The sequence below is a fragment of the Monopterus albus genome, unplaced genomic scaffold (genome assembly GCF_001952655.1).
Source record: "Monopterus albus unplaced genomic scaffold, M_albus_1.0 scaffold50.1, whole genome shotgun sequence".
NCBI classification, from domain to species: Eukaryota; Metazoa; Chordata; class Actinopteri; order Synbranchiformes; family Synbranchidae; genus Monopterus; species Monopterus albus.
This window is the reverse complement of record NW_018127930.1, coordinates 4,969,432-4,989,594: the sequence shown is the minus strand read 5'-3', so window position 1 is coordinate 4,989,594 and position 20,163 is coordinate 4,969,432. Positions and strand designations below refer to the sequence as shown.

Here is a 20,163-nt window from a genome sequence, read left to right as displayed (position 1 = left end):
ATAAATAAAAACGTAGCTATCTTCAGCAGTGACAGCTGACGGAGATGGTGGCCAATAGACAAATAAATACTGAAAAAATAAATAAATAAATCTACACAAACTCAAAACTTGATCAACAGAAATTCCAAGCCATGCTGTGCCCACACCATACTGTTTGATTGACAGGTGAACTTTGGGGAGTGCAGCACCGGCACACCATGCAGTGAGAGCTCAGCACCAGGAATAAAAAGGAAATGCATTTAAAAATAATCTTTTTTTTCTGGCATGGTATCTAAACTTATTGATATACTCAAAGCATTTTTATTTGCTCTTTTCCCTAGCTTTTTTTTCTGTCTCTACTTCTTCATTGTACATCACTCTGGGCAGGTGTTCCTATATGTGAAATGTGCTGACATCTCTTTTTTTATTGATTTGGCCATGGGTGTTTGGAGGATAAAACCAAGGAGATCTTAACATCAGAATATGGCAATAAATCTATATACAGCCATAAATGTGTGTGTGGCAACAAATTGAAATAGACAAAGGATCAGGTGCATCCTACTGCCCTGGATGCTGCAACCACGTGTGTAGTGTGGTAAGGCAGAACGTTATTCCAGAGTACAATCAATTAAATTGAAGTCACCTCCAATACAACTGATATGGGCCTCTTTTTTCACTGTTCATCCACTTAACAAAGCAAAAGCCAAACAAACATATGGAAAAAAATATATATCTTTTTTTCACATCTGAAATAAACTCTAAAGACATATAGTACATTTGTGACGATGCTCTACTGTGCATGAGTTTTGTGGTCAGATGTGTTACTGTCTGCTCAGTCAAAACTAGGCCAGCTTCATGATTGCCTCAAAAGCGATGTTTTTAACCTTAACTCAAAATTAAGGTGCGTTAATTAAGGCATCCTACATGCCGAACACATTTTATGAAAGGTTCTGTGTGTGTGTGTGTTTGTGTGAAGCAGACGTGAGACAGAGAGATCCAGGGCAGAGTGAGAATTTTTCAGCCCTAATGTTCCATGACAACGGACCAAGGTTCTGTCAAGGTGAATCAGAGCCACTGTTGCCTAATGCCTGGAACACACACACTTACACACAGTCCTCCCCTCTGCTCCTCCTTTGTCTCATCCCTTCTCCCCTCTCTCTCCAGCTCCCCCTCATAAACTTTGCTTTTTTTTCTCCTTTTCTCTCTTCCCACCATTCCCCTTTCTCATATCTTTTTTTTTAACCTTTCCATTTTTTTGTACTTTCATCTTCTTTATGCCCCTCTCCTCTTACTTCAAGTTTAATTATATAGTTTTAATTGACAATTGTGGTTTGAATGTGCCTCACAACAGCCATGTTAAAACACAGTGAAAACAGCAACTCACAGTCTGGAGCTCTCAGAGGACAAACACTTACATTTAAAAATCATCTCTTTTGTCCGATACACCTGTTTCTGGTATCCTCGGATTGCTCTTGTACTCCAACACTAAAAAGCACAGACATTTGTCATTGCCTATACAATAATTGTGGAGACAGCAATCTGTGGAACTCTTCTTATCAGAGGTCCAACACCCCATTTGATCCTCTGTTGCATGTGTCTATTTATATCTGTCTGAGTGCCACAGCAAAATCAGGAAGAAAATGATGCTGTGATAAGTCAGTGATTGGTTGGCTTGGGGGCGCAGCCATGGTGACAGAAGCTGGTGATGTATTCTAGCGTGTTAACATTCTGATTGTGTCACCCTCCTGTCTACCTGCCCCACTTAGATCAGCCATCTGAGTGTGGGAGGAAGAGAGATTATGTCAGTTTCTGTGCTTGTTGTATTTGTTTGTGTACATTGCACATACGGGGCTGGGTGGGGAAGTAAGTCTTAATCGGGTGCTGATTACAAATCACTGAATTAAAGACTGGCTGTGAAAAAGAAGGAAACCCTCACAGAATATATTAATCTTTATTCAGGTATGATAATAAAGCATTATGACGAGAACAAGGTTGCACAGGGTACATGTTGATAAAAGACATAATCCCCAGAGGTACTAAGAAAAAATCTGACTTCAAAAGAAACAAAGAAAAGACAAATGTGACGCCAAAAACTATGTGACAAATGCTTTTTTTAATTTCAATTCTGCAGCTAGCTAGCATTTGATGGTTTCCTTCCAAAGCAACTAACCATGTTGTACTGTTTTTGGTCTCTCCCACTTTTTTGTTTTTTATCTCTCACTCCATGACCCCGTTTCCCTTGCCTCTCTGTACATCTGCTCTTTTTATCTACTCCCCATTTCAGTCTGCAGAGTGGGGTTTTACCGCTCGCTGCTGGAGTCATTGGTCTGCAGTAAATGTCCACCCCACAGTGTGGCCAGGCAGGCGGGAGCCACCGCATGCAGCTGTGAAGATGGATACTATAAGATTGACTCTGACCCTCCTAACATGGCTTGCACACGTGAGGCTTGAATGTCTATAATTTTATACACCTGCTTCTGATTTTGCTGCTCATGTTCAGAACTTTTGCCAGCTTACTTTTATTCCTGGAAATCAATTTCTAAACGTAATAACTAACTATTCTTCATCTTGACTGTTTTACCTTTGTGTGTTAAGATGAAATTGTTTTTCTCCGTCGGATCCCTTTCCATTCACTCTCAGGCCCACCTTCTGCCCCGCGAAATGCCATCTCTAATGTCAATGAGACCAGCGTCTTCCTGGAGTGGTCCATCCCCATGGAGACAGGTGGCAGGAAGGATGTGCGTTACAACATCCTGTGCAGACAGGTCTTGCCAGATGGAAGGGGCTTGGAAGAATGCGGCCCTAATGTACGTTTTCTGCCACGGCGACTTGGCCTGTCAAACACCTCGGTGATGGTGGCCGACCTGCAGTCACACACCAACTACAGCTTCCTGTTGGAGGCTGTCAACGGGGTGTCAGAGCTAGCCAAGGACCACACAAAGCAGTATGTGTCACTCAATGTGACAACCAATCAGGCAGGTATGTTGAGCCAGATCTGTCACAATCATCAGAACATGCTTTTTTTTTTTTGTCAATTGCGGCCCCACCGTGTATGCTCCAATCAGAGTCACAGCTGTCCCAATTTTTCCTCCAGTATTCAATGTTCTTATTGAATCTGCCACAGATCAACCTGTGCTTCAGATTCGAGGCGCACATTTTGGAGTTTGGTAACAAAGACACCAGATGATCAAATTATCACAGTATTTGTCCAACAAATCTGTTGCTGTATTAATTTTCACTCATGCGCCATCACTGCAGCGAATGAGTGAACAGTCACTGAGTGGCAAGCCTTTTTTAAAATTTTCCTCTTGCATCCAGATATGTCATTGAAGAAGCAGCTTGATCTCCCTCAATTAGGCAGTACATTTCATCAGCAGAATTTGCAGGAATGGGTGGCGTAATGAAAGCTCTTGATTTGCAGGCTGTTTGTGTAACGGGTGTTTTGTGTGGTGGCAGATGTTATTCCGCATGCCTGTCAACAAGGATGAATCAGGGTGATGGCGTGCAAGTTTACATGTTAATGTTAGATTGGAAAGTACTATTTTTAATCAGCTATGAGTGAAAAAGAACATTTCAGCTGGTATCATTATCTGCACTTGTTGCTTGGAATATTTTATTACATGTTGTCCCAGAGCAGCTTAGGAAATCTGCATGAGGAGCTACAACGCGTGCTTGAGCAAGGCACCAAAAGCCAAGCACTGTGGCCAAACATAAAACACTCTAATATTGGGCAGTGCTTGACCTCCACTACTCCTTGTAGCTATAAATGTCGGACGCTTTGTTAGCTTCCTTTTAAATGGAGATTAGGATTCATATTTGCTTTGGGAGCCCGTTTTTATTTTTATGTTTACGGGCGGTACGTGCTTATGTACCTCATTTTATTTGCTTGTAATGAAATGGGTAGCGCACAGTGTAATGAAAGAAATATATGAGATTAATTCTTTTTTTTTTCCCTTCCCGAAGCTTCCATCTGGAGGGAAGGCTAGAGAAAGAACTGTTTTCAAGGAGGATGTTTGTTCAGTTTTGTCGAACAGATGGTTCACTGGCAGTCAAGAAATAGAAGGAAGTAGTAGTAGCAGTAATAGGATGGGTACAGGCTGTGAAGCGAGAAAGAGACAGACAGGCAGACAGAGAGGCAGATGGTTGTCTGATAGTGGAGAGTACTGACGGTCCTCTAACTGTGTTGTCACTGTGGATGTCGGCGGACTGAAGGGATTACACCAGACTACACAACTCATACTTATTGGAGTTGCTGGATTAGTGTTGGCCAGTCACTGGACCCTGACCCTGTGGGTCCAGTGACTGGGATTACATTAGATTACACATGACTAGTAGAGTCACAGACATAAAGTTTGTGTGGTTAAGGTTATGCTGCAGTGTTTTCATTTTGCCTTGGAAATACAGTGTTAGGAGCAGTCTCTGGCACTGAACAGAGTTCACAGATCTCAAGAAACAGGTCATAGATAATAGATAATTACCCATTGTAGACTTTGATCAACATTGTAAATGTGTGTTTTTGTGTTCTGCTTGTGTGTGACTGTAGGTTTTGACTGCGCTTTGTCTTATGAGGGTAAGAAGGTACGAACAGATACAGAGACAAAAGTACAGGGTGACTTGGACAGAGGGAGACAGAGAGAAAGAGTCAAAGGATTTGCTGTTTGACGTGTGGGAAGTGTCACACTTGATAAGGGATCCGTGAAATAGGTGATTTTACAGTGCCCCTGTGAAGCCCTGCTGAATAATAAAGTGTCGGTACTCGTGAGGAGGAGAGGAGAAACACGGGAGGAAAGGAGCACAGAAGGGAGGACGGGTAGAGAGGACAAACTGTGGGAGAGAAATGATAGTGAAGTTGTGATGATAAGGAACAAAGACTGCTACAAGCAGGAAAGAAAAGGGTAATAAAAGGAGGAAAAGTGGGCAAAGAGGCAAGAAGGAAAGCATGAAAATGAGAGGGTGCACATTAACTGCTTGTACACATTCAAAAACACTCAGAGGTCTGGTGCAACATCATGATTTGAAAAAGGCACGTCATGTATTTTGACCTGCTTTCATGGTGCCTTTCACATCAATATATACTTTTGCTAAGGTAGCTCACTAGCAACCGCTATTAAATAGCAGAAACTCATTTTAAAAAGAAAAATAATTGAAAACGTATAACAGAACATCTCTGCAACCCAGTGACATTTCAGAGCATCTGCATTTTAGGTATTTGTTCATGTCTTTTGAATAATATTGTGGAAAACCTGAATGACTGGTATAAATATTCATTCTACACTAGGTGAAACTGCCATTAATGAAGCCAAATCAAAAAACAAGGAAGCTTTCAAGTCTAAATGCTGATTATTGCTTAATAATTACAGACCATTCAGGCTTTTGTCAGCTGACAAGCTTGATGGTAGTTGCTCAGGTCTGTTATGTCTTTATTTCTGGTCTTTTTTTTTAATAGTTCAGAGTGTGGGAGCACTGCTTGGTAACTGCATATTAAATACCCCCATATATTGTCTTTGCTGTTGTTGGCTATTAATGAGATGAATCACAATACATTAACTTGTGTGGGTGGTGAAAATAAGTACACAGCCTGGCACTCTGGTCATGTGTCTTATTTTTGTTTTAGGGATAGATATGATATAAAAGGAGTGGGGCTGACTGGAGTGTGTGCTCTAGACCTGAAATTAATTCATCCTGGAATAGGAGAGTGTTAAAGAAGACAGATGATGCACTTGGTAAATCAGAGCAGAAAGGATATGGGAACAGAGAGGAGGCAAGAAAGAGGCTGGCTATGGGGCACTTGAAGGCTGGAAGAACATGACTCTGTGTAGCATCTCATATACTGTGCATGATTGTCAAGGTTGTTGATGTTTCATCGACCTATAGGTGGCAATCATATTCAACCACTATGGAGTTCAAAAATACTGTACAACCTCGTCTGCTGGAAAGCAACTAGAGCAACTTATAAGTTAGTTGTAAAGTAACAAACAACTTGATTTACAAAAAAAAAAAAAAAAATGGTGCAGGATTTTTTTCTCATTCACCAACTAGAGCAGCAGTGAAGCAATAAATCATGTGAATCTATGGAGTTTAAGTGCTCCATAGCAGTAAATCATGTTTTTAATGACTATATATACGTATGCATCTGACAACTTTTTGTTTCCTCCAACTTTATAATGATGAGATTGCTTTCCACCTGGCTGAGTTTGTGTGTAAGTATAATTTTACCGGTATTTTTGGCCATTGTACAGAAAGCCTTTGTAAGCCAGACAGCAGTAGAGAGGTGACTTAAGAGAGAGATGAGGGATGATACACAAACGTCTGTGGCCAAACATTCTGGGCTGCAAAATGACTGTTAGTGTTGCAAATGTATGAGATAATTGAGAACGATATGAAACGGAGCAGCTAGGTGAGAGGTCAAATTGCAAACTAATGAGACGAGAACAGCTTTGGTACTTTACAACTTTAATAAAGCCATCTCTTTGTCTGTCTCTGTTTCTGTCTGTCATTTTCTGGGGGTAGTTAAAGGGATAATAATGCAGGTAGTTGAAGGCTGGTATTGATTTTGGACATGGTGCAGACAGATAGCGGTCTGAGAAGCTTATGTTCTGCACTGTGATAACGCTGCTCTTATCTGAAGCCAGAGTTGTTACACCAGAGGGCTGTACTCGTCCACTGAAGAGCTTTTACAACCTTTTCTGACCTCTCTCTTCATGAAAAAGATATCTCACAGCTACAGATTGCTGGGGAAAGTAGAATGTAAATTATGGCAAACCATCAGGAGTTTATGTTCATTAGTGCTCTGTGTTTCCGTGATGTAGGTGCTCAGCTGAAGCAACGCGTCGTGAAAGTGTTTAAACTGGGATGTGTGATTCCTCCCTGTTGCTAAAATGAAAGTGTTGCTGGGGTCCTGTCTACACTATTTCACCATGTCACACCGAGTCATGTTTCATCTCACTTTTTTTTTCATTTTTGTCAATGCCACCGCTTGTCTTCCATCCCTCCTCCGCCTCCTTTAGCACCCCTTCCCTCTCTTCCATCACCTCCCATTCTCTCTCAGCATGAGCATTCCTCAGATTTGTCAGATTATAAAAGGCTCATTTGTTTAGCTTGAGTAGCTGAGTTGTGACACTAAAAGGTGTCACATTTTATAGAAAGATACTTCTGTTGACTGAGTATGGGGCATTGTGCCTCTGTGGTGCTCGGTTGAAGGGAGGGTTCAGTCTGTGAAGGAACAGGTGGAAATTAGTTGATGCTTAAATTAGTCTGTGATCAGTATTTGGTTTTTTTTGAAAACATGCAAAAGGGAAATTGATTTTTATTTTTTATTTTATTTTATACAGGTTTCTGACATTTTGTATACAATTAATTAGGAGAACAATCTGCAGATGAATAAATTGTTTCAAAAATATTGGCTTCAGCCCTGTTTTGATTTTTTTTTTTTTTTTTTATATGTGGACAGTCAGGTAGATTTTTATACCACCAAATTCACAAGTTTGTACCCGAGGGCTTTAGATTTTGTATACCACCATATGACACCCTCTATTCAAAACATGTGATTAAATATAGCACGGCAAACTGCATCCATTTGTGGAGGATTTAAACTTAGATATTGGTGTATTGTTACGTGTTAATCCTTATACCATTTAAGAATTGTGTGTGTGAGATTCACTCTCTGGTTTCAGGCTTTTAAGATGTTGCAGATAACACTTCTGTGTGACCATCCACTCAGGATACAGTTACTGTGTTTGTAGCAATGATTTATTCCCTGTGGAGTTCTGCTGAGGCTGTTGAAACCTAAAAGGTGTTTCGCATTCCCAGTGAAGGCTTTCACACATATAGATAGACGCACACACTATCAGGATGTTGCCTGAGGGAGCATTTTGCCTGGTTAAAAGCTCTTTATGTGTCAGAGACTCTCCAACTGTCCCTCTGAGAGACAGGCCAACAGTTCAGGTTACAACAGGACGGTTTGATGATTGAGGCAAACTCACACACAACTGAGTTCATTTGACTCTAGAGCTTACAAACCAAATTACAGTGAAAATGGAAACTTTGTGAAGTGCCAAAATCCAAGAAAGAAAAAAATCACCCAAAGAATGTTAGAGTGTTTTTGCTTTGAAAATGTTGTAGCTTTTGGCATCTGTTCATATTTCAGACATAAGGAAGTAGAGTTTTGAGAATTTTCTAAGCACAATGTAAAAACAGGCGGTATAAGAGCAGCAAAAAAGATTGATCCTATTATATTAATAATGGACTTTATAGCGGTACAGCTGTGTATAAATGTCTTGAATTTAACACGCAGGTGACAGTGACAATATCCGTTATCAATTTTGATGCACTAAATGATCAAAACTTAAACTTTTTTTATATCCTCGAAAGAGGATTGTCTTATCAATGCTGAAGATACCCAACATTGGCATTTATTCAGCATCTGTGTGTGTGTGTATGTGTGTGTGTGTGCAGCACCTTCTCCAGTCAGTGTGGTGAGGAAAGGTCATACGGGGAAGAGTAGCATCGCCCTTTCTTGGGCAGAGCCTGATCGCCCTAACGGCATCATTCTGGAGTACGAGATCAAGTATTTTGAAAAGGTAACAAATATATATACACTACCAGTCAAACGTTTTGATAGTGTTTGGGATGGGAATGGGAAAGTGTTTCTTCTTCTTTCAACAAGCTACATTTCATACAGCATCAAATCTGCAATTTAGAATTGTGAACATTTTGGTTGGTCTTTTGGGATGCTCAATGCGGCATATTAATTTTTCATATACTGTCTTAAAGTTCTCATTTTTCATTTGCTACTGTATATTTTGTCTATGCCATATAATGCAAAAGATTATATTTCACAAACATAACTGCATTATGCTAAATGCATTACCACATATCTTGCTTTTTTTACTGCTGAAAATCTACATTCTCAATTTGATTATGCTAAAGCAACGTCTAGCAGCAGTGGATTTCTACCTTACTCCAGCCCTTGGCTCACCATATTTAATATATTTTAGAGAACCACTTAGACCAACATTGCTGAAATTGGCCCTGAGAGATACAGCTGAATATATATTCAGTCTGCCTTCAAGTATTTTTTTTTAACTGAAGAGGTTTTTAAATCAGGTCTACTGACAAAAAATGTCTGACTTCAGAAAAAGCTTTGGCTTTTTTTTAAGTTAAAGTTAGACTTAAGTAGAGACAGAAATTTGATCCTTGTATTCAGGTCACTGTTGCTGTGCCCTTCCTCCTTTCTCTTTTTTCTCTTTTTTTCTGGGAAGGTCAGAATAAAGGTATACATGAGAGCTGAGCAGGGTTTGTGGTCAGGGGTTAGCTAATGGTTTCTGGCTAATGGAGGGGACATTTAGCTGTGTTTAAACCTGATGTGGTTACAGTTAGGAAAACTGATACTTGCACACACACGTACTTGCACACATTCAAACTCGCAGTACTACAGGTAGCTTAGCTATGCAGATGTGCTGGGGAATAGAAAGACATCTGAAAGCACACAGAGTTTGCAGACAGGAATATAAATACACATGCAGAATTTGGCAGAATGACTACTGCACTGACAAACCTAGTGTAATCAAAGATACAAAGACATATGAATGAACTATAGTAAATGTCCACCCCTTTCCCCCCACTGCAGGAGCAGGACTCCAGTTATACTATAATAAAATCCAAGGAGACCGAGATGGTGGTGGAAGGCCTCAAGCCCTCTTCAGTCTACATCTTCCAGGTGAAACACACGGCCAAAAAGTCAAAAAGGGAACTGATAAATAAGGAGATTTCAAAAATGATATTTTATATTAATCATACTTTATTTTAGAAAAATAGTCAAATATGTTGGCATGACAAAACAAACTGGAGCTGAAAAGAGATAAGCAGTTGCAAAGAACCCACTGAATTACAGTCGTGTAACACAAGATTAAAGTATATAATGTGTGATGTTATATAAATGGATATGGTGCATCACAGGTGCGAGCCAGGACCTCAGCGGGCTATGGCACATTTAGCCGACGATTTGAATTCCAGACCAGCCCTTACTGTGAGTAAAAACTGAGAGAGATCAACCTGACTCCCACCTGCTTTTGGAGCCTGTATCAACAACAGATGCCAGGTGTGATTTTGTGGGTGTGTGTGTATACTTGGTGTAACTATCTAACTCTTCATTTATCCCTTTTCTTTGGCAGTAACTGCTACCAGTGAGCGTGCTCAAGCTTCAGTAGTAGCAGTGGCCATCACGTTGGCTCTGGTCCTACTGGCAGTAGTTGCTGGATTCCTGCTCAGTGGACGGTAAGATATAAAAGTACACCTGAAGATACATAAACACAATCAGGAAAGCATGTGTGCTATATTGCTGCAATATGTATGTAGGTGTAAGCATATACAGTATGCCCACACACATTTTTCTCCTATTAAAACACAAAGCAGTACATTAAATGCCGCCAACATAAAGTGACAATTTTAATTAAATATATCAATATTCTGTGACACTGAACTGGCAGAGCACATATAAAGGAAGCGTGGAGCAATGTCTTTATTACTAACTGTATGATGGGAATTTATGGAAGAAACTGATGTGGGAATTGAGTTTTCATTGACGCCCTCATCCTCTTGTCTTTGATATTATTGGATGATCAGAGTGAATTTTATTGCCACTGCTCACTTCGAGGGAATAAGGACAAACTAAAGTTTGGAAAGAAAGGACATTAGGAATCATTCTGTCCACAAAATTCTGAAGAAGGAGGCTACCTAGTCTGAAACTGAGATTTTATTTTATTTTTAATAGGTCAGTATTAACTTTTGCTTTTTTAGGTCATAGCTTCAGGGTTGATGCAGACAAGTCAGTGGATTCCACTCAAGTCTTGTCGCACTAAATTTGCTCTGTTAGCTCTCTGTTCTCCATACGTTATGCACTACATTAATATTCTATTTTGATTTTGATTTGATTTATTTATTCTTTCAAGCATGTAAAGACAGTTGATATATCAACACACATAATTTTACACATATCCAACAAATGCTAATCCAATATCAGTTTGCTTATACCTAGTACATGCTTGAATGGAGTAGGAAGGTTCTTATGACCTTCATTTAACCTTGTATTGTAATTTGTACAACCAATTTTCTGATGTTATTTTCACACATGCTCACCCCCAACCATACCCAGGTGCAAAGACACATTCAGAAACATGCAAACCACTCAATCACTGGCCAGAGTAAAAAGATATTTAATAGTTGTTGAGGAAAAAACTCAACCTCTTATCCCCATATGGCCCCTGGAATGTTTGTATTTGTTTTCCCATTATGCACATTACACCACACATTACATTACTCCAGTCCTTACACTTTTGCTTCTGATTAAAAACAGAAATCAACATTCTGTCTTTGACTGAATGATAAGATGAATAGATGGTGGTTGTACTGGTGATGTTCAGGGATGAAAAAGCTAATCACAGGGATGATTTTGGTTTAGCAGAGCAGGTGTGAGGATCTCTGTGGTTTCTTGGGTCGGAGGAGAACTGGAGGAATGCCAAATTTTTCAGTTGTGGATTTTGGGGCACCCTAAACCCCTCCATCCACTGTGTCCTTCTCACACACCCTTCTTGACCTCGCATAATCCTCCAGACTACACACACGTGCATAGGCATTCAGAGACAGCACATGTATTCACATGCACATACACAATGATGCTATGGGTTAATTAATACACACGGAGGAAGTTGGAGGGTCAGCTGGGTACTGAGCATGCTCAAACCCCCTTAGCTCAGATCTGGCAAACTAAATGGCCTTGGGCAGACACTTGTGCAAAACACACACACACACACACACAAACTCCCCTCCCCCACATTATCCAGCTGCCCTTACCAAACCCCTCTAGCCCAGCCTGGTTATAGAGCTGTGATGGGAAAGACATCAACGTGACCCCTGTGTGTGCAGGTGTTTGTCTGTGTGTCGTTAATGTGTTCATGCGCTTTTTGTTATCAAGAAGTGAAATGAGGAAAAATCTAAAACATATTGTTGACTGCTAGTTTTGCGGACTCAGTAGACTAAATCAATGCATTTACTTCACAAATACAGTGATTTAAATGTCTGTCTATGTCGTTTACAAACACTTTACAGTGGCTTTAGAAAGTATTCTGACCACTTCACTTTATTATGTTGTATATTTAAATTTAATGAGAGAATTCAGGTTTTTTTTATGCATCTGCAAAAAAATTCTAAAAACATGTTTTCACTTTCATTATTTTAAAAGCCAGTGTTATCCATTTAAATTACAACCCAATAAAGGATGTGAAATGTAAAGGGTCCGAATACTTTCTGAAGTTATGTTGCATGGGTGTGTGTGCATGTACGCGCACACATGCATGCTTGCATATGGGATCAAGTTCAAAATAAATCCTTTTGGGAAATCTGGCTTATCTGTGATTATCTGTGATGCTGCTTGTCTAAATATTGACATGCATAAGCTTTTTGAACCCACACAGACAAATCATACATGCACACAACATGAGGGGATACACTGAAAACAGATAATAGTACAGTATATCAGCACAGATAAAAGCCGGTGTCTTAAAGAATTTCTCTTAATGTCCTTTATCATTTTATAGTGACTTGACAAAAGAAAAAAATGGATATACAGTGTTTATCAAAAAGCTCAAGACTGCTCTTGATCTGTTGGCAAGTGTTTTCTTGGAAAATTATTTGAAAGCTGTAGTTCTTTGCTTTTATATAAAAGCCTGGTAGTTTTCAGCATTTGCATTAATATTTTTGAAAGCCTTGAAATGTAAGTTGGCAGATCTATGAGGAAATATAAATCTTGCACTAGATCGAAGGGTGATTTATAGTCTGTTGAGCAGGAGTCACTTTACTGTGTCTGGACCATTCTGTGCTATCTTTATTGTGATCCTTTCTTGTCTTTGCTTCTTTTTAAATTAATAAAAATCAGATTTTCAACTTTGTTCCACTTTTTTTTTTTAATCAAATTAATCTCTCAAAGTTCTTTTCCATGAGGTGTTCCCATTGTTTTGTTTACCTCCTGAATGTCACTGATACATGTGTAATTGTAAGATGAAATATAATAACGTTTTTACTGTACATGTGCACATAACATAATACTGTGGCTTGACGCTGATAGTGATGTGCTTGTGGTTTCTCCACCTCAGGCGGTGCGGCTACAGCAAAGCAAAGCAGGACCCTGAGGAAGAGAAGATGCACTTTCACAATGGTCACAGTAAGTTGAGAAAAGCCCAAACTTATTGTGCATGTGTATGTGCATGCATCTGTGTGCCAAATTCATCCAAGGTTTGCACTACATTTACAGTAAAGGGTTTAGACAGAGGTCACATCTGTATGAATTTGTTCATTCCCATTATGTATGTATGTATGTGTGTGTGTGTGTGTGTTGTACCAGAACCACTGACAATGAGCTATTCTTTGAATGACAAACCTGTTCCATGGCAGTGATGTTGGCAGAAGGCACACATCCCTTTGATTTACAGGCTGTGACAGCTTCATATATTTGGCTACATTTTTGGCATTGTATCCTGCCACCCATGTGTTGGCATCAGAGCTGACTATGATGGGAATATCACCTCCCGAAAAGTCAGGAGAAATCCCACGGTGGCAGTATGTGTGGAATATTGTAAACTGAGACATACCATGAAAGGAAATATTTGATGGCAATTATATATCATGCACAAATGGCATCTCTTTTCTTGTGGTCTGTGCACGGCTCCTGCTATTACAGTGTATCCCCCTCAATGACAGAGCTGCCTTGTTAATGCCCCTAAGCACAGTGCGTGCAAGCCGCCTGCAGTGTTGTATGTATTCACCAGGTGGAGCAGTGTTTGCTTTAGTTTACTGCAGAGGCTGACTGATAATTTGATCCTTCTGCTAATGTGCTGAACTGCTGATGGACAGTAGGCTGGACCGAGCTGAGGCGCTTGGCTGGCAGTGGCTGCCTACATATTAATCAGTGTCTGTGTCTGTCACAGTATTTCATTCTGCTTAAATGCTTGGACCTTCTATAGCTTTTGAGACATCATGCCACTGGCATTGTGTTATGTCATTTTTGTCATTGTTAAATCAAGGTTGTCAACTCTATGCTGTAGAAAAGAGATGGTCGTTCTATTCTTTTATGCTCTCCCAAATAGCACCTCTGACTTTAACTGTAATTGCCCACATGATCAAATGCTAGACTGACTTTATTCTCTGGTGTGGCAGAATAACACTGTGAATAAGTAGCCATTTGTCAGAGTGAATGTTACAGCCATAACTAGGGTGTAATCTCCACAGGAGATAAGTTCCACCAAAAATATGAAAAATGAACATTTGTCCCCTCACCTCCCCCCTAATGTTTGTTATGACCAGTCATCAAATATCTTCTCCATCCATAAGAAAATAGATGCGCCCCACTCCAATGCTAAATTGACTTTAAAATGTACTGATTTTTCACTGAGCTCCTCCTGCTTCCTGTTGGTTCACATGTCAACCAGCAACGGTGAACATATGAGCTGTGCGTAAGGCTCTGGTCATCCCGTTCATCCATTTGTGTGGAGTCGCGGTGGCAGCAGGTTCAGTAAGGTAGTCCAAGACACCTCCCTCCCCGGCGAAGTGTTCCAGCTCCCCTGGCAGGATTCTGAGGCGTTCCCTTGCCAGATGAGAAATATATAATCTCTCTAGCATGTTCTGCGTCTAACCTGGGGTCTCCTACCAGATGGACGTGCCCGGAAGACATTCAAAGGGAGGTGCCCTGGAGGCATCCTGATAAGATGCCTGAACCACCTCAACTGGTTCCTTTCAATGTAAAGAACCACTGCTCAAAAAAAGTAATCCCATCCATCCATCCATTATCTACACCGCTTATCCTAACGAGGGTCACAGGGGGCTGGAGCCAATCCCAGCTGACATTGGGTGAGAGGTGGAGTATACCCTGGACAGATTGCCAGTCTATCACAGGACTGACCTTTAGAGACAGACAACCACACAGCCACAATCAGTCCTACGGGCAATTTAGAGTTGCCAGTCAAACTAAGCTGCATGTCTTTGGATGGTGGGAGGAAGCCGGAGCACCCCGAGAGAACCCACGCAGTCACAGGGAGAATATGCATTGTGACTGGTCAGCACGTGCCAAAGTTTGGCCATCCTGGACCTTGCTTGTGTCATGTAGCCCTACAGCTGATCACTCACAGCTACAGAGGTCAAACAATTTGTTGAAATCCAAGGACCACTTAACTTAAATGTAAAGTCTATTTCTGCTGCTGATCGTTGCATCTGCTGTTTGCCGCCATGGCCCCTCCTGGAGATTACGCTCTAGTTTGTCAGTCTGGATGATGTGAGTTTCGTTCTGTCACTTACCTTTTGTAAACAAAGTCTGTAGTCGACACTAAACTGTGTTGTTGTGAACAATCCACGTCATCATAAAGGTGATTGAACAAAATACAGAAACACTTGCAGGTACCAGTTGCAAATCGGAGCATGCATTGTTTGAGTCGACGTGAATCAATCACCACACCGTAAATTTTATCACAACTTATCCAGGACATGCACTTTACTCATGATTGCATCTTCAAGTGCTCACAATAATGCAACGTTATGAATTTCAACCAGATTATGCCAGTAGGCCTATTCTTCTTCATCCCTTGGAGGGAAAAAAGTGATGGAGCATCACTGGTTAATGTGTCTCTTTTGCTTTGTTGGTATTTGTGTTTTAATGAAGCTGCACTGACAGTATAATTTTACAAAGTCCACATAACCTTGGGGTTATGACAGCAGCTGTGTGATATATCAGATTTCAAATGAATGCTGAGTGGCTGCATCTGTATGTATATGTATACCACTGTATAGACAGATTTTTGGAAGTGTACTTGGAAAAACTGAGCTGAGAGATCAAGGTACGTGATTACACTGATGGAAAATAAACCTGTTAATTTTGTAGAAAAACAACAAAAAACTCTCAATAAAAATCTGTGCCGACTGACAAATTTCTGATGTATATCATCATAATAATTTTGAGGCTAACAACTGTGATGTTTGCAACGTGAGAACCACTAATGCTTGAGTTGTTTTGTGTGAAAGTCAGACTTAAGTCAGACTACATATGAATACGTTAAATGGCATCTAAATGGTAATGATGCCATGCATGTGCCTTTGCAGTTAAGTTCCCGAGGGTGCGTACCTACATTGACCCGCTGACCTATGAAGATCCCAACCAGGCAGTGCATGAATTTGCCCAGGAGATTGATGTGTCTTTCATCTCCATAGAGAGAATCATTGGTGCTGGTGAGTCAACTCAGTGTCTCTGCCTTTGTGAGTGTGTGCCAGATACTGTACACTCATTTCAAGCCTCATTTTGGGGCTGATTTAGCCACAATAATGTATCACATTTGACAGTGTTGTTCACCCTGAACTACAGAAGTGAACCTGGTCAGTCAAGCATGCTCAAGTAAAATCCTTTAATGTCCTCTAACACTTTAACATCAAGCAATATTCTATTAAATCACACTCAGTGTGCAGTAATAACAGTAATGAGTCTATCCTTATTATGTCATGTTGTAGTGAATTTAACTATTTTCTCATTACCTCTACCAAAGTGCCTCATATTTCCTTCAACCTGCATAAACCTGTCACATTCATAATTGCATGTCATCTTATGGACGCACAGTAAAACATAGTCAATTAGACCAAACACTGCTAGAAAATGACAGTTCATACAGCTATAAATGGTGTTTGTGTTCTGCTGACAGACATGTTGATTTGCAGCATTTGTTAGCCTACAAGCTGTCTAGCTGTGCAGCAGTGAAACACAGTGGGCCCTTCAGTGTGACACCTTTTTTGGGCTCTGGGTACTTAACTGTTGTGAAATTGAGCACTGAATGTGGATTTAAGTGATGCTTGCCCACTATTTATACAGTAATGAAAGATTTTATTGCACCACTGATACTTAAAGAAATGGATTCCAAGGGATCTTGTAAAAACCCTCTCTGTCAGGTAAGACTAAGTCTATTAAATAATAGAACATTTAGTTGTACATCATGAACATTTATTTCACCAGTGGACAAGAATTTTGCAGGTCAAGGTGTCCTGAAATTTTGAAGTAATACTCATGCTCTGTCTCGTTTCCTCAGGGGAGTTTGGTGAGGTGTGCAGCGGCCCACTGAGGCTGCCGGGGAAAAGAGAGATGCAGGTTGCCATTAAGACCTTGAAAGCAGGCTACACAGAGCAGCAAAGACGTGACTTCCTCTGGGAAGCGTCAATCATGGGCCAGTTCAACCATCCAAACATCATCCGTTTGGAGGGCGTGGTGACCAAGAGTGAGTCATCATCATGTCTCTTTCTATTCAGATTCAACACGCTGTCTTTGATTGTGAGGCCTAAAATGCATCCTGTAGGATTTGTAACATACAGCATGTCAGTATGAAGATTACTGGGAGCACTCACATGGCAGCTGTGCTGAGTAGTAGTTTAGGGACTTCAAGTTTAACTTGTCAGGTTCAAGTCTGCTTGTCAGACTCTGGTCTAATTTCTTCAGTCTACTGTCCAAGCTCACTTTTTCAGGGTTTTTAAACATCCATCAGAATTGGCTATTCTTCACCAGTTAGATTTAGATGTGCTTTGACTTCAGGTGAGGTTTATCAGTGAGTTGACCTTTTTTCTTGTGTGTGTCTTTGATGCCATCAAATAGGACAGTAAAAAACTAAATAAAAACTTGCATATTTTAATGAACTTCAGTATGGTCACATTTTGATAAATAGCGATCTAAAAAAGTGAAAAGTGTACATAATCTATAAGGGTAGGACTATTGTATGTAAACTTCAGATCTGAAATGTACAAAACACGAAGACATCATCTCAGGCTTGCTTATTGTTGAGCAGAATCTTGATGAATTACAGTTCAGAGTGATGAAAACAGGACTTGACTAGACAAGATGAGACCTGAGAAGCCAGTATGTTCACCATATAGCTGTACTTTCTATTCTAGCATTGGAATTTCTTTCATTTTACCAGTGTTATATATAGATCACACTACTTTACATTAGTCAGTATTGTAGCTAATTTTGTAATTTTGTTAGTTTAAATGAAATTGTTTGGCCAAACCTCTACCATGATGTTAACCTCTGTAGACGCAACAACAAATTTGTTGTTCTTCATAATCTTTAAGCTGTGTATTCTATATTTTGCAGTAAAGTATTATTATTTTTGTTTGTTTGTATGTTCTTCTTAGGCAAACCAGTGATGATCATTACTGAATACATGGAGAATGGATCACTGGACACATTCCTTAAGGTAGGACAGGATGAGGACACGAATTCAAAAGAAAACTAGAATTGCCACTTTATGGATGTGTGCCTCCACCAACCAGTCTATTTCACGAGTATGGGATAGAAGTGGGGTCACTGACCTTGACTTTTGACCATCAAAATCTAATCTTTGAGTCAAAGTGGACACTTGTGCCAAAGAGAACGAATTCCCTCAAGGTGTTCCTGACATATCGCTTTCACAAGATTGGGACAAATGTCAAGTCAAAGTGACCTTGACCAGAATCCATCCTTGGCTATCGCCGGCGCAGAGGCACGAAAAAGAATTCAGAGAATGAAGGGTTGAGTGGATAGGGAGGAAAAGCATAATGAGGAGGTAAAAAAGGTTGAAGGGTGGCAAAAAGGAGGGTAAGGAAAACTAAAATTGATTCTCAAGAAACAATCTAAAGGAAATGTTCAGATCTCAGACTATTTTTTGAGTTGTGCTGAATTACCTCAGTGGACTGAAGCAAATGACAAAAAGACAGGGGTGGAGAGCCACTACTTGCTGATATGCCAAATTGGGAGGGCAATTATCACACAGGTGGAAAAACATTTAATCTTCTGGAAAGGAATATGCATCTTTGAGAGCTGTTTGTAATGGTGATACACCACTCTGGGCAAGTCCACCAATGCTATTATTATTCCAACTCAGTGGTTCATCATTCTACACAGTGAAGCAGAAATTAGCCAGAGAGCAATATGTGATGTTTGTGTAAAATCTTGACAGGTGTTACATTGACATCTTTCAAGGGAAAGCAAAATTTCATATGCTCGGGGTGGTATTAGTACTATTTCTCAATACTTACAATCAACTATGAAGGAAAGAAACAACAAACAATACTGAATAATTAAAATGGCTCCGAGCATGTCTCCATGGCACAGATTTGGAACTTATTCTACAAATGTTCAGTGCGGAATGTGAGGCAGATCACTTTGGCAGAAAATATGAAAGACATCTGAGCACTGACGTCTGGAATCATGTCTGCGAAGTCTAGACAATTTGGACTTTGCTTAGCAGAAAAAGTGGACTATAATAAAAAGGCAAGCTGGCAAGTCTCTGAATTAAGTGATCCCTCTCCACAGCACTTCAGTCTATTTACTGGTTACAATAACAGTATGCTGAGTTGGCAGGTAAAACTAAATCCTGCATGGAAAAGGGGTAAAGTCCTGCAGCAGATGGCTAATGGGGAGATGCACAATAATGGCAAGATGGTACAGGTATATTTCATAAAAGAAATTATGGAAATTTCAGAAAGGTGAGAATAATGGCGCAGTGTTTGTGGTAGTGTAGCTCAAAGACCTTTACCTGAACATGATGATCTCATCCATGCTGTGTGTAATAGGAAGGTTGTGCGAGACAAAAGACAGAGAAAGGAAAGAGGAGATCTGCTACAGTACAGCTACAGGGCTGTGGTCAGTGGAAAGTGCTGACAGGAGTGTCCTGTGTGCCGTGGGGAGTAATCCTGGATGGTAGAGGGGAGGCAGAGGAGCTGGGAAACCAGCACAGGAAACCATGTGAAGTAATTACATGGATGGCTGGAGCACTGAGGCTGGTATAAATGACACAGCCATAGGAAAACTAGGGGCTGGACCGGCTCCTGGATTAAGTGTCACAGCTATGGACAATGCACTATGAGGCTCATAACTCACATCTTTGGCTTAACATCTCATTTCACATGTAAGTGGAATGTTCTGCTGTGGATGGGTGGGAAAAGTAATGGTAGTAGCGATGTAAACTGAAACCTTGAGGGGGAGAAGGAGCGTGCAGCTGCTGTATAGCTGCAATGCATGTGTTCCTCTGGAAATATGGAGAAAAGATGAATGGAAAGTTTGGATACTTGGATTGGAAGGAGCTGATTACAGAACTGTAAGAGGAACCCTAGTGGAAGGGCTTTCAGCAG

At 40.4% G+C, this 20,163-nt stretch overlaps 1 protein-coding gene across 1 annotated transcript in view; it reads left to right on the top strand.

Moving 5' to 3' along the window:
* Window positions 1–20,163, top strand: part of epha5 (EPH receptor A5) — a 54,302-nt gene that overhangs the window by 22,299 nt on the left and 11,840 nt on the right. The window contains exons 4-13 of the mRNA XM_020601103.1: window positions 2,264–2,419; window positions 2,620–2,958; window positions 8,434–8,558; window positions 9,608–9,697; window positions 9,937–10,006; window positions 10,152–10,254; window positions 13,128–13,195; window positions 16,120–16,245; window positions 17,091–17,276; window positions 18,187–18,248. Of these exons, the coding sequence (XP_020456759.1) occupies window positions 2,264–2,419; window positions 2,620–2,958; window positions 8,434–8,558; window positions 9,608–9,697; window positions 9,937–10,006; window positions 10,152–10,254; window positions 13,128–13,195; window positions 16,120–16,245; window positions 17,091–17,276; window positions 18,187–18,248 (1,325 nt within the window). The remainder of the gene's footprint in view (window positions 1–2,263; window positions 2,420–2,619; window positions 2,959–8,433; window positions 8,559–9,607; window positions 9,698–9,936; window positions 10,007–10,151; window positions 10,255–13,127; window positions 13,196–16,119; window positions 16,246–17,090; window positions 17,277–18,186; window positions 18,249–20,163) is intronic.